This window comes from Abramis brama, assembly GCF_963993115.1.
Source record: "Abramis brama genome assembly, chromosome: 2".
NCBI lineage: Eukaryota > Metazoa > Chordata > Actinopteri > Cypriniformes > Leuciscidae > Abramis > Abramis brama.
In genome coordinates, this window is record NC_139964.1 from 16,814,377 (window position 1) to 16,829,781 (window position 15,405).

The 15,405-nt window shown below is 37.3% G+C and overlaps 2 protein-coding genes across 2 annotated transcripts in view; both read left to right on the forward strand.

Annotated features, from left to right (window-relative positions):
• Nucleotides 1-15,405, forward strand: part of LOC311077950 (B-cell receptor CD22-like) — a gene marked incomplete at its 3' end in the record, with an annotated part of 163,503 nt that overhangs the window by 109,541 nt on the left and 38,557 nt on the right. The window lies entirely within an intron of this gene.
• The window catches only part of LOC311069515 (B-cell receptor CD22-like), a gene marked incomplete at both ends in the record, with an annotated part of 51,921 nt that continues 37,775 nt past the window's right edge, over nt 1,260-15,405 (forward strand). The window contains one exon of the mRNA XM_084092726.1: nt 1,260-1,305. Within this exon, the coding sequence (XP_083948852.1) occupies nt 1,260-1,305 (46 nt within the window). The remainder of the gene's footprint in view (nt 1,306-15,405) is intronic.

Below are 15,405 nucleotides of genomic sequence, written 5' to 3' on the forward strand. Positions count from 1 at the left end.
AATTAATTCGACATGACTCTACAGTGCATTGTGGGTATTCTGTAGCCATTGAGCGTACATCTATACACTTGTTATGGCGGTGCATTGTGAGATTGAACACGTGCACTCGATAAGGTCCACTATGGTTTCAGACACCACTACAAATGGCTGTTCCCTCAAATAATGCCCTATTTAAGGGTATAGGGGGAGATTTCAGACACAAATGTCAAGGCTGTAATGTGATTGGTTATCAAGGCACACATGATCCAATTCAGCAGTTACACTTTACAATGGTAGAGCCACAGATCCTGGTATCTCCCAGTAATAAGACCATCTCTGGTATAAAGCAGGCTTTAGGTCAGGGATGTCCAATCCTGCTCCTGGAGGGCCACTGTCCTGCAGAGTTTAGCTCCAACCCCAATTAAACCTGAACCAGATAATCAAGGTCTTACTAGAAACTTCCAGGTAGGGGTGTTGAGGCAGGCTAGAGCTAAACTCTGCTGGACAGTGGCCCTCCAGGACTGAGTTTGGACACCCCTGCTTTAGGTGATCGTCAGCTCCTAACGTCCGGTCTGAAGCTGCTGGCCTGAAACTGCTGTCACGTATATAGTTCTGCAGTCAGACACATCTCGTCTCATATGTGCTCGTTCAATCCCTCAAACTGCCACCAGAGGTCACCATCTCCTGCGACTGACATCAACCTTGATGAGCCTCACCTGTAAATCACTATCATTCATCTTCATTCATCTTCACAATTATTCATCTTCAACTTACAGAAAAAGATCATAATTTTTCTTTAAGTAGGTTTAGTTCAGTAATGTTGTTCTCTTGTTGAGGGAGGGACTGTGATATTTCCGTCGCTGGTCATTAATAAACAGTGTTATCCACACAAAGCTTCACTGTAAAGCTAAAGTGCTTGTGTTAAAACAGTCTGTCATTTGGTTGCTGTTGATCTGATGAGCTTCAACACGGTAAGACAAACACACTCTTGCTTAAATGATTATTGCTCATATAACATATGTGTCTTTACATGAGAAATGTTAAGAATAGGATGTTTACATATACTTGTTTAAGTGATGAATATATTAACGCAAGTATTCATTACTTTAATGAGCTCACTGTTTCTGCCTTAAACTACTTAAATCTGCCTTAAATTTATTATTATAAATTTATTATGATTTTGTATATGTACATTTCTGAAATAGGGCCTACATAACTTATTAATGTGAATTGAATTGAATGCTGTATTATAGATATATGTTATGCTGATGTGGGTCAGAATGGCTCCTCCTCTTCCTCTGATCTTCTTTCTGCTCATGATTCACGGTGAGTCTCTCTTACATTCACATTAGAAACACTCTGATGTTTTATTTAAGGCCTCATGAGCGGCTGATCTGCACTTTCTTCTGTCCTGTTCTCACATATTTCTCTCTGAAACAGGAACTTTGTGTTGAACTTGTCAAACGCACCTTTTAGAAATGTCCAATAGTCTTTTGCTACTTGCTAGTCTGTGTCACATGGTTTAGGGGGAGGGACTTTACAATTACATTTATAAGCACCAAAACGATATTTATTCTTTTAATTTCATAATATTGACAGAATCTGAGAGCTGAGAATTGAAAAGTAACCAGCTCTGTCTTGTCTGTCAGTGCCAGAGGTGTAAAGTCCAGGTTCAGAAAGTAAAAGTCCTCCTCAGTATTTTGTACGGTGGCCTAGAGAGCTCAATGCGCTGCAACTGAAGAAAACGCATACAAATAGAAAAACACCTGCAAATTAAGAAAACATCTTCATCAGTTTCTCAACACATGTGTGCTCCAAATACTCACAACACAACCAAATACAGAAACACGCAACAGTTGCAGCTGAAGATGTTTTCTTAATTTGCGGGTGTTTTTCTATTTGCATGTGTTTTCTTCAGTTGAGAGTGTGTGAAACGTGTCGATTAGAGTCCCAGGCTGAAAGTGTGACAGTTCGCAGCCCTGCTCTAGCACTAGATCATGAATATATTTTGCTCTTGTTCTCGGAAGTGAATGTGTATGTTAAATATTTATATTGTCATTCTCACTCATTAAAACACATTTCTCACTGTGATTCACTTATTTTTCAAAACACTAAACACAGGCAGGCTAAAGTTAAACACAACTACAACACAGTTGTCATCGTTTACACACAACGACTCAAAATTGTTCAAAGTTATTTCTAGTGATGAGACCAAACCAACTGTACACAATACAAGACCGTTTAAAGTGCCTAGATTTACTCAAAATGTTGCATTGAATGTTGAAAGTTGCAATAATGGATGGAAATAATATAAGAGGGAGAGGAGGAAGAGTGTGAGTATAAGAGGAGGAAGAGTGTGAGTATAAGAGGAGGAAGAGGAGGAAGAGTGTGTGTCTAAGAGGAGGAAGAGTGTGAGTATAAGAGGTGATGAACGAGGAGGAAGAGTGTGAGTTAGAGGAGGAAGAGTATGAGTATAAGAGGAGGAAGAGTGTGAGTTAAAGGAAAAGTGTGAGTGTAAGAGGAGGAAGAGTATGAGTATAAGAGGAGGAAGAGTATCAGTATAAGAGGAGGAAGAGTGTGTATAAGAGGAGGAAGGGTATGAGTATAAGAGGAGGAAGTGTATGAGTTAGAGGAAGAGTGTGAGTATAAGAGGAGGAAGAGTATGTGTATAAGAGGAAGGGTATGAGTATAAGAGGAGGAAGTGTATGAGTTAGAGGAGGAAGAGTGTGAGTATAAGAGGAGGAAGAGTGTGTGTATAAGAGGAGGAAGGGTATGAGTATAAGAGGAGGAAGAGTATGAGTATAAGAGGAGGAAGAGTGTGAGTATAAGAGGAGGAAGAGTGTGTGTATAAGAGGTGATGAAGGAGGAGGAAGAGTATGAGTATAAGAGGAGGAAGAGTATGTGTATAAGAGGAGGAAGGGTATGAGTATAAGAGGAGGAAGAGTATGAGTTAGAGGAGGAAGAGTGTGTGCATAAGAGGAGGAAGAGTATTAGTATAAGAGGAGGAAGAGTGTGAGTATAAGAGGAGGAAGAGTGTGAGTATAAGAGGAGGAAGAGTATGAGTTAGAGGAGGAAGAGTATGAGTATAAGAGGAGGAAGAGTGTGTGTATAAGAGGAGGAAGAGTATAAGTATAAGAGGAGGAAGAGTGTGAGTATAAGAGGAGGAAGAGTATGAGTTAGAGGAGGAAGAGTATGAGTATAAGAGGAGGAAGAGTGTGAGTTAGAGGAGGAAGAGTATAAGAGGAGGAAGAGTGTGTGAAAGAGGTGATGAACGAGGAGGAAGAGGAAGAGGAAGGTGTGGAGAATGTTGTCAAGGCTGGATCTGCTTCAGGGTTTTTCTCTTCTCCTGCAGAGATGATATTCTCCGGCCGGACCGACATGAAGACGTGAAGCTGAAGCAGAATAAGGGTGTATTCACACCTGCCTTGTTTGGTTCGTTTGAATCGAACTCAAGTTCGTTTCCCCCATTGGTGCGGATCTTTTGGGCAGGTGTGAATACAGCAATCGAACTCGGGTGCGGACCAAACAACCGAACCGAGACCCGGCTGAAGAGGTGGTCTCGGTCCGGTTCCAAACGAACTCTGGTACGGTTCGTTTACGGTGTGAACATGAACCGACCCAATTGCTGGAAATAACGCATAAAATTACTGATGTGTTCAGCAAGTTTAGCGAACGGATGAAGGAGAGGGGATATAAGCTGTCTCACGCACAGTCCGGCGCGCTGTCTGTGCACACGATACTGTTGCGTGTCTTTCTACGTATCGTGTGTGCATCAGGACATTCACAGACAGAGCGTTCTCTTGTCTTATCACGCTTAAATGGTTTTAAAGCATTTGCATGAATAGGAGCGTGATCATATAATGTAACGGTAGTTTAAAAATCCTATTACAACATCGTATAGACGACATTGTATCATATGATGCTCATTCCCAGATAGCAAAATTGGTGTGGCCCAGATCTGGCCCACACTTGACACTTTCATCTGGCCCACATACCGCGCGGAATGATGGCACTTGGGCGGTCCGCTCCTGTTTGCCGGATATGGGCCACAATTAAGCCATAACAATGCCGCATGTCAGCCGTAAACAAAACAAATGAAGCAGAACTGGCCCATATCTGGCCCAGACACCAAAGTTGCTGTGGCCCAGATCCGGCCCACACTTGACACTTTCATCTGGCCCACATACCGCGTGGAATGATGGCACTTGGGCGGTCCGCTCCTGTTTGCCAGATTTGGGCCACAATTAAGCCATAACAATGCCGCATGTCAGCCGTAAACAAAACAAATGAAGCTGAATTGTCCCACATCAGGCCCACACTTGACTGTGGCCCATATCCGGCAAACAGGAGCGGACCGCCCAAGTGCCATCATTCCACACGGTATGTGGGCCAGATGAAAGTGTCAAGTGTGGGCCGGATCTGGGCCACAGCAACTTTGGTGTCTGGGCCAGATATGGGCCAGTTCTGCTTCATTTGTTTTGTTTACGGCTGACATGCGGCATTGCTATGGCTTAATTGTGGCCCACATCTGGCAAACAGGAGCGGACCGCCCAAGTGCCATCATTCCACGCGGTATGTGGGCCAGATGAAAGTGTCAAGTGTGGGCCGGATCTGGGCCACAGCAACTTTGGTGTCTGGGCCAGTTCTGCTTCATTTGTTTTGTTTACGGCTGACATGCGGCATTGCTATGGCTTAATTGTGTCCCAAATCTGGCAAACAGGAGCGGACCGTCCATGTGCCATCATTCCACGCGGTATGTGGGCCAGATGAAAATGATGGCACTTGGGCGGTCCGCTCCTGTTTGCCAGATTTGGGCCACAATTAAGCCATAGCAATGCCACATGTCAGCCATAAACAAAACAAATGAAGCAGAACTGGCACAAATCTGAGCCACAGTTCATTTTAATTCGGGTCCAAATTCGACACCTTGTATGTATACCTGAAATGATGGCACTTGGGTGGTCCACTCCTGTTTACCAGATCTGGGCCACAAGCAGGCCATTTGTTCAGCCACATATTAGCCAAGAATTAACTAAATAAGCCTTAAATGTGTGTTTTTGTGTGTGCATGCTGTGCCATTTAAACTTTGGGAAACTGAATATCACTGACACTAAGTGAACTCTGCATCAACAATATCCAACATACAGAAAAGAGAAATGTAAAAATGGCTTATCTAAAAAAAGATAAGTTATAACAGATGATTCAAACACATTTCTGAAAACATTTGCATCATTTATTAATATTGCCAAAGAACAACCCACTGCAAGTTTACATTTTCAAAACTGGAAAGCAATCTAAACAATAAACAAACACAAAATATATGCATAGAAAGCATAGTAAAAACTAAATAAAAACAAAACATGTTTCCAGTAGCCTTGGTCATCCAAAAAAAAAAAAAAAAACCAGACAACACAGAAGTTAACACACTACAAAACCTTGGCAAATGGAACCATCCAAAATTATAGAATTTGACCTCCTTGACTGGGCCCATCTGCATCATGGCAATCTTGCAAGCCTTTATTGGATACACAAATGAAAAAAAAAAAAAAAAAACTGTTGAATCAGTAACAGAACGCTGATAATACAATAGTGTTGAAGTACAAAACAAACACACACACAACTACTTAGATGCCAAATTAAATTAAAAAAGCCCTAAACAAAATATAATAAAAAAATAAAATAAATAAATACAAAACAAAAAAAGCAGGCACTGTAGTGAGAGATGCGTTCAGGAATTACCTGCGTCTATACACCGTCTATTTACTAATAGTGAAGCTGCAAGTTTTAAAAACTTTAAAAACAGCTGTCTCTGCGCTTTAATCAAAGCAGCACATTAATACTGAATGGTGAATAAATGGACTGGAACTACCAGTGCATTAAACGGTTTGGTAACACTGTAAGGTCTTATTTGTTAACATTAGTTAATGTATTAACTAGTAACTAACATTAACTAAATTATTTATTAAGCTTTCTTAAAGTTACAGTCAATAATTGTTTGATCATGTTAGTTCACAGTGCATTAACTAATGTTAACAAATACAATTTTTGATTTTAGTAATGCATTAGTAAGCATCACAATTAGCATTAATTATGATTAATAAATACTAGGGGTGAAATGGTACACAGAAGTCATGGTTCGGTTCATGCCTCGGTTCGGACATCACGGTTCGGTACGAGTTCTGTACAATGGAGGGAAAAGCAAAAAAAAATTTAGAAGGCAATTTTTTTTTTCTTGTGCATGTCTGTAGGCTGTACCAACAAAGGAAAATAAATGTCTTAAAGGAGATCTCTGGTCAATTTTAACATTGAGCTAATTTTTTTGTAAATTTGGAGTGCTGTCAATACAGAGAACAACGACAAAAATCGGTGTTGCCTACACCGTGTTATCCTCTTTTTAAAACTTGCACCCTGTTGACTTAAATGGGGCAAGTTTTAAACCTGCCTCTACTGTGAGTGATTCCTTCAGAGTGAACACGGTGAATCTGACAGCAGTAGATGTGAAAGATATGAATAAAAGTGATGTTAATTCAGCCAGCGCACATTTATTTACTTCCTGTTTTCGGTCGAAGTCCACGGTAGTCGATTGTCGAGTTCTCCACTGTTGCTTAGTTACCTATGATCATGCGCGTGAACTCGACAATCGACTACTGTGGACTTCGACCGAAAACAGGAAGTAAATACAGGTATGTGCGCTGGCTGAATTAACATCACTTTTATTCATATCTTTCACATCTACTGCAGTCAGATTCACCGTGTTCACTCTGAATAAAATCACTCACATGGCTGGTGCACTTGTAATGACACATCAAGGATGTTAAGAGGCTAAAAGCAGGTTTAAAACTTGCCCCATTGAAGTCAACAGGGTGCAAATTTTAAAGAGGATAACACGGTGTAGGCAACACCGATTTTTGTCGTTGTTCTCTGTACTGATAGCACTCCAAATGTACAAAAAAATTAGCTCAATGTTAAAATTGACTGGAGTTCTCCTTTAAGCCTTGTATTTTTTATTAAAGTTATTAAAGTTTTATTAAAGTTTTTATAAAGTTTTATTAATAAAGTAAAGGCATAGAACCAGTTTATTTGTAGTGCATTGACAATAGTTTTATATAATTAGTTTATTAATTAAATTAATAAAAATACAAAAAGACCTTGAGATGTGTTTTGTAATTGTACCTGAATGAATTTAAAATAAATTTGCTACATTTCAGATCAATATATTTGTTTTCCTTAAAATTTTAATTAACACTAACTTTATTCTCATGTTAATTATACAAAATTTATTTCTGTATAAAATAATACTACCATTAAAAACACATTTGATTTTCTTTTTTAATCAATGTAGAATGTGTAACTTAAAAATAAACAGATTAGTGCTCTGTTTATTTTTAGGATAAGAAATGAAAACCAATGCAATATGATGAATGTCCAAAAGATGGCACCCACAGACTGTTTTTAAATGGGGTTGGATAAATATTTTTTGCTTTTAAACAGTGTGTGTGTGTGTGTGTGAGAGAGAGAGAGAGAGATATTTTGGTTGGGTGACAGTTGTAGGTTACAGTTTGACAAGAGTTTACAGTTTGTCAAAAGCACAATGTTGTGTTTTATTGCGAGTGTACACAAATATAAGTAAACACTTTGCAGTTTGAATGATGTCCTGTATGAACAAAATGATGGAGTATGTTTTTATGTTTCCACTGTTCGATCGCGCCTCGATCTCTCTCTCACACACGCACGCACACAACATATTCCAGCATTGCAATCTTGACATCGCAGCCTGTTCATTATAGACACAGAGCTTCAGAGCTAAGGCGGAGCTACAGATTAGGTGTCCCTAAAGAACATGCGTATTTAACAGTAGTCCCGCTTTACATTAATTAATTTGCACGCAAGTTTTATTTATTTTTATACCGTGTATTATCCGTGTATATTCATGCACCGAACCGTGACGCCGTACCGTTTCGGTTCAATATGAATACATGTACCGTTCCACCCCTAATAAATACTGAAGAAGAATTGTTCATGCCACATGTTAACTAAAGTAGTTAACTGATGTTAACTTCTAAAGTGTTACAAATGGCTAGGCTACACCTTGCAGCCAATCAGAATAAAGTATTCAGTAGAGCTGAAACAACTAATCGATTTAATCGATTAAAATCGATAATTAAAATAGTTGTCAACTAATTTAGTCATCGATTAGTTGCTAAATAACTTTTATTTGCCATAAGCGGCTCATTTCGTGCATATTTTAAATCTGCGGTGACCAAAGTGTGGCAGTAATGAGCCACCGGAGGTTTTACTCAGCCAGTACAGCAGGAGAAGTAGCGAATAGCCAATAGCTGGCCTTGTTTTATGTCACGTGCTTCCCGCACAGCGTCTCTGCAGCATTCAGCGAGATGGCGGAGGCAGGCGGCAGTGGAGTAAGCTCGAGAAAGAAAAAGAAAAAAGCGGAAGATAAAACTAATTGAACGAAGCAGCATTCGGCAGTTTAGGATATCGCACAAGATTTGTCAACAAAGAAAACATTTCATCACTGGAGAGTTTTTTTTTCCGATACCATCGTATCAATTGATTTTGATTAATATGCGCGAGGGAGAGAGAGAGAGCAAGACAGCGCTCGGGTGAGTGCGCGCGCGCGGCCGGGGCTCTCTGTTAAACTGACTGGACTTGTCACAAGCAAATGATACACTTTAACTCTATGATGGTTAAACTCTGCAATTCATTATTTTTTCTCAGAACTAATGTTTTGGTAGGAACGAAAGTTTACCATAAATTTACCAAAAAAAAGCTACTTTCAACTTTCTGATTGATTTCACAGCATAAGCTATAAAGCTGTTTCCCAGGTATAAGCTGTGTGTTTACAGGAAAAAATAAAATAAAATGCAATTTACTGCAACTGTAGTCTTTATTCTTATTCTTCGTGAAAATATGTTCTGCAAGATTTCTTAACCCTCAGGGGTCTGAGATCACGCCGGCGTGATCTGCTCGATTTTTTTCCTTATGAGTTGATTGAGACCCGAAATTCTCTTTTGACTTTGATTTTACAAAACAAGTTTCATACATCAATCGATTCTGTTAAATGTGTATTATTTTTGTGTATACTCACAATAAAAACAAAGTGTTGTGCTTTTTGCCAAATAAAGAAAAATAAACACGAAGCAAGTTCTGCCTTCTCTCTGTCCGTGTAGTCCATTCTGAAACGCGTCCGAAAATGAACTGTAACTCAGCGAATACTCAGTCAAACAGGCATTCAGACACACAGGCATGAAGCTTGAATTCTCTTCTTTTTAATGAAGTAATTTATATAAAAAACAAATATTCTCATCTTGTGAAATCTGTATTAAAAGAGAGCGATTCCAGTCGACCTCATTAGAGCTAATTCAAATGTAATGTGACTCCGCCCACGGAGAGCGCGTGCTATTCAAACGCAAATGGCTGAGGTAATCCACGCAATCCTGTGAACGCCCCTATCATCAGCACAAGAAAACCAAAACACCAGTTTATTCAGAACATTACTTGTTTACAACGCAGCGCTGTGAGGAATAATGACGAATACGAGGAATACGAGCTGAGGAATAATAGTAAGTTTTTCCTTCTCGGGTTTCTGTTTATGAATAAATGAAGGCATAGATGCGCGCTGTTTACCACAGCTGGCAAAAAACAATATTACGTGACAGTTGACTTTCAAACATTCACAGATACCTCAAAACAGAAAGTACAAATCCTTTCTTTAAAACGAATTTCGTTTTGTATCAATTGTATCTTAATTTTAATAATTTTTTCATTAACAAATTTCCTGGATTTAAAGCAAATATAGGCTAGCATTCACAACATAAGGTGCTTGAACTGGAGATCATCAACCAGACCGTAGCCTACTCGCCTCACATGTCTAAAAAATGTGAAATATATTTACATTTACAGCTGGTTCTAAACAAAACCATCCAAAACAAAAAAACTATGTAGCCTAATAAATGCGCGTTTCTCCGGTGCATTCACTAGCCTACTGCGAAGATCGCGAGTCAATAGCCTATCGTATTTTTTTTTTTTTATTATTTATTTATTGCACAAGTCATACATAAATTCATTCATTCATTCATTCATTCATTCATTATTACATGCATGAACGAATAAAAGAATAGAAAAAAAGGAACATGGAGAAGAAAATCTTATGATACCTGTCGCTTATTTGTGCACATCAGAAAAAATAAATAAAAAACAGCTACTTTATAAATGGATCAACCCCAATCCTCACCCCAAACACCAAATATTTTCAGTAATACCTATCTTTACACTTAATTATCATCATTTTAAGCGTGTGTAAGCGTATTTCATGAAAACAACGTTATAGTCAGGTGAAATATGAAAGACAACATTTTGTTTAGTAGATTTGGGTACAGTTTTTACTGTAGAATATACTGCCTCGTCAAATAAGCTTTTGTTTAGCAATTTCTATATATAAAATAGCCTACTATTTTTGTCAAAAATAAAGTCAACTAAGATGTTAGCTGTTCCAATGTTGGCTATATTCAAAGTAATGAATACAGATAAAATGTAGGCCTATAATCTTTTTTTTACAAAGAAAGAGTACACTTGAAATATTGTTGAAATTGTAATTATTGTTGTAATTGTAACCTTTTTAATAAAATAGCAAAACATATTTACAAGATAGATGTAAGCAAAATCTTAAATGGTCCTTGCATTGTGGCTCAGTCAGTTGTCACACCTGAGTGAATGGCTCATCATTATGCAGAGTGGGTGGTAATTCAGGTGAAAACCACTCCTCGTTCACGCCCCCCTCGCATATTGGCTTTCCAAGCAAAACCTGTTTTACATCAATTTAAATCAATGTATGGTTTTATGTGAACGATAAAGCAAGACTATTTTCACATAATTTTGAAGAAAAAACTATAGGCGATGATATCCTTTAGTCAAAAGTCTTATTGCCACATATTTAGTATGTGTTTTGTGGCCTTATTTCTGCAACTTTCATTTTTATTTTTTCCAATAACCACGCATAAACATTATTCTCTTAAAAATTCAAACATATACATGCATGTTGATCAGATATTTTGGTAGCCCTGTTTGTGCTATATAGAGTGAATTTACACCTTTGCCATTAACATGTTTATAAATAACTGAAAAAAGCACAAATGTCAGAGCATGTCAGAACACCTCCAGGGCCCAGAAAACAGCTCAGACTCCAGAGGGTTAATAAGCTTTGTTCGGGATGTTATTAAACTACTTTAGGAGCCCTAATGACTGCCATGGTGAAAACATTTGAAGTCTCCTTGTGAAATTTGCTAGAGTACGTATGGGTCAGTGTTTTGATAGCAGAAGAGTTCGACAAAGGATTACTAACACATAATAAAACACAACTCCAAGTATGTTTTTGATGAGGATATGACAATGCAAAATGGTTAAAATCTCTAAAAAGTCTATATTGAATGATAAGGACCCTTTGTTAATAATTTACTTGGAAAAAAATGGGCAAAACTATAATATAAGTACATAAATCGATTAATCGTAAAAATAATCGCCCGATTAATCGATTATCAAAATAATCGTTAGTTGCAGCCCTAGTATTCAGACAGACCATGGTATTATACACATCTAGCAAAAACGCAATGTAACTGACTTACTGGTGTCTTGGACCCTCCTCCGTTTCTCTTTCTCTTCTCCCTCCGTCTCGGTCACTTGCAAGATGAAGCCATTTTTTAATAAATTATTCGATCTCTTGCTCGGTGGCCGCAGCTGTCAGTCTGTTGTTTCTGACAGTTCCTAAAAAATATAACATTGTAAATGCAAGGATGGACTACACAACTTTTAAAATCTTAGGACCCAATTAGGTAACACAAGCATTAGCGCATAGTTAATGCATAGTTAGCCAGCGCCAATGTAAAGAACATTTTGGCCATGGCCAAGGACACTCTTTGCTTCCAGATGCCCAAAAGGAACAAGTTTGATGCCTGCTAGGAAGATCGGACTGCGTCAAAAAATGGAAATCACATTATGAAATAAATGTTTATCTCCAACACACATTGGCCACAGTTATTGGGACCTCTAGATTTTGTTTACAAGTAAAATATCTCAGAAGTATATTCCCATTAATATTTATCTTTTTTAGCACACCAGGGTGACTAGGAACATGAAATTGTCCAGCTATGACTTCTTGTTTCACAGGAGTTTAAATATGAGGAAACACAAAGGCCAAATCCCCTTAATCATCCATCACAATGAGTAAAACCAAAGAATATAGTTCTGATGTGCAGCAAAAGATTGTTGAACATCACAAAATAGAAAGTGCCTCTAAGAAAATAGCTAAAGAATTGAAAATCCCCATTTTGACCATCAGGGCAATAATTAAGAAGTTATAATCAACTAATGATGTTACGAATCTGCCAGGAAGAGGACGTGTGTCTATATTGTCTTAATGGACTGTGAGGAGGAGAGTTTGAGTGGCCAAAGACTCTCCAAGGATCACAGATGGAGAATTGCAGAGATTACTGGAGTCTTGGGGGTCAGAAAGCCTAAAAAAAAACACACAAAAAAAACAACCCCTACATCTCCACATGTTGTTTAGGAGGGTTTCAAGAAAATTTTAATTAAATTTAAATTAAATGAATTAGCTCCGCTAAAATTAAACTCCAGCATATTCAGTTGTCAGACACAACTGGAACTTCAAAAGGGACCAGATTCTATGGTCAGATGAAACAAAAAAAGGGTTTTTTTGGCAGCAAACCCACTAGATGTGTTTTAAACTGTAGGCTATTTTATTCCCACCAGCAATTTTCTGTAGCAAATCACATTGACACATGTTATTAAGGTGAAAACATCCTGACTCAAAAAAAAAAAAAAAAAAAACATAAAGCAGGCCAACTAACGTTAATTGTATAATTACTAGGGTATAATAAAAATGTGAAATACATAGAGGAATAGCCTAATACCTGACCCAACTTTTAAATAGTCTACTACCTGAACCCAAAACATCTATTATTGTTACTTTGTAATCATCTCATAAAAGCTTTTATTGTAAGAAAAAGCATGTAGTTTTTATTTATTTATGTGTGCATTATTCCTAGGGTTAATTAAACATTGCTGTCACAAAGTAATACATACAACTAGTGCAGTATTATGTCAAATGTATATAAACATGAATGTCAAATTACACTATATATTTTTTTCATTGTTGTGCCAAAATACGACACGAGTTAAATACTTTAAGGTTGGGAGGTTGGGAGCAACATGAGCAAATCTAAATGTAACGTTAATGGCGCGCCGAGCAATCGATACTTGTTCATTTCGCATTCGTGACAACCATAATAGATCTAGCTTAGAGTTGAACTGCCAAAATAATGTAACTTCGAATAGAAATTATTCATCGACTCTATATAACACAACATGCAGACTCCAACTTGATATAACGCAGCAATCGCTAACAAAAAGAAACATTTATAGATTATGTCTTACCTTGACTTTTTGCAGTACCGGTATCCGTCCTCCGTCCTCCTGACAATCCTCTGACGTTTTGGTTTTGAGCGCCTTTTTCGCGCTTTCCGGCAACATTTAAATTTAAAGGGCCGTGAACTGGAAAATCGTCAGTTAGATTTTTTTTTTCTTCACAGACAACTACAAATGCAGTAAATATTATATTTAAACATAATAGATCTTATCTCTAATCAGCAAAAAAGTGGGAACATTTTGTCATGAATGCAGGGCTTTGAAAAAGTATTCAAGAAAACATATCAAAATAATATTTTCTCATAGCAGGTTCTGCTGATTTGTCATCTTCATTTAATTGTATTTCATCAATTATAGTGTCAATTAGTATTATATATTTTTTAAATCTTTAATAAAGATTGTTTATAGCCTAAAGATGACAGTTGTATAAATGTAAATTATATTTAGCCAGAAATGAAAAATGTAAGGTTTATTTAGAATTATATATATATATATATATATATATATATATATATATATATATATATATATATATAATATATGTGTATATATATATATATATATATATATACACATATATTATATATATATATATATATATATATATATATATATATATATATATATATATATATATACACATATATTATATATATATATATAATATTTTACATATGTAAATATTTTAAGGGAGTTTAAAATATTACCCTTTGTGGGGTCACTTTGACACACCTAGGAACAGTGAATCGCAACCTTTTTGACTTCAATGTCCCCTTATATTCTCCACAACAAATCCTGTACATTTGTTATAAAAATAGCCACATAATGAGAAATATCTTGATTTTTGGTGGATTTAGTTTTGTCATAATTTTAAGTCATCTTGAGGCCCCAGTGGAAGTTTGTCCAGGTCTGCTCTAGAAGTTAGATGACACTGCTAGCAAGATAAGCAAGGTTACACCGAGTAGGCTACAACATGTTCCTGGCTCAACATCTTTGTTGATCCTGGAACAGCATTCGACCAATTAGATTTGAAGTTTGCGGTTATGTCAAGTTTAGGCTTACAACCATGCTTTTAGATCAATGTTATTATCATTTCCCTCTGATTGTAGGTTTAGGGTTAGGGTTAGGGTTAGGGTTAGGGTTAGGACTATTTTTATGGACAGGAATGTTATTCAAAGATCAACAAAATATATTGATACAGGAGCATGTACTTGGCAAAATCATTGTGCCCCAAGCTTTGCACAAACAGCAACTAAAGTGTCTTCTTGCACATCCCAAAACCATAAAAAGTCTTCATAAGTTTGAACCTAGACACTTGAACTTTTCTAGACACTGTACCTACAAAACATATGTTAGCAATAGCATATATGTCATAGATGTAAGTACATGTAGCCTCACATCCAGCCTAAGTGTCTACTCCATCCATACCAAAAAATACTGTTAAATGTTGTTAAAAAAATGTTTAAAAAATATTCAGGCCATTACAGTTTCAATCTTTGTCTCTTTTAAGCTAAATTAGCCATTTTCAGAAGTGTGGCATCCAATCCAGAAATGGACTTACCACGTAGGTTTTATTTTTTGGGAAACGCAAAGAATATTTGCCACGTCGAATGTGAGTGCAAGTTAGACTTACACCCTGCAATGCTGACTGTGCCGTATATATTTCCCAAACGTGGCCCAAATTGTAATTAATTATTTGGCCAATATTTGCCATATCAAATGGGGGCCACTTTTGCCTCACATCGAGATGAGATAGTGCTCACTGAGCCATATCTTTGCCAAAACTGGCCCAGATATGTTTTAAGATAAATGGGTCACATTTGCAGCATTATATGTGGGCCACTTTTGCCTCACACCCAGATGAGCCAGTGCTCACTGAGCCATATCTTTGCCCAAACTGGCCCAGATATGTTTTAAGATAACTGGGCCACATTTGGAGCATCATATGTGGGCCACTTTTGGCTCACACCC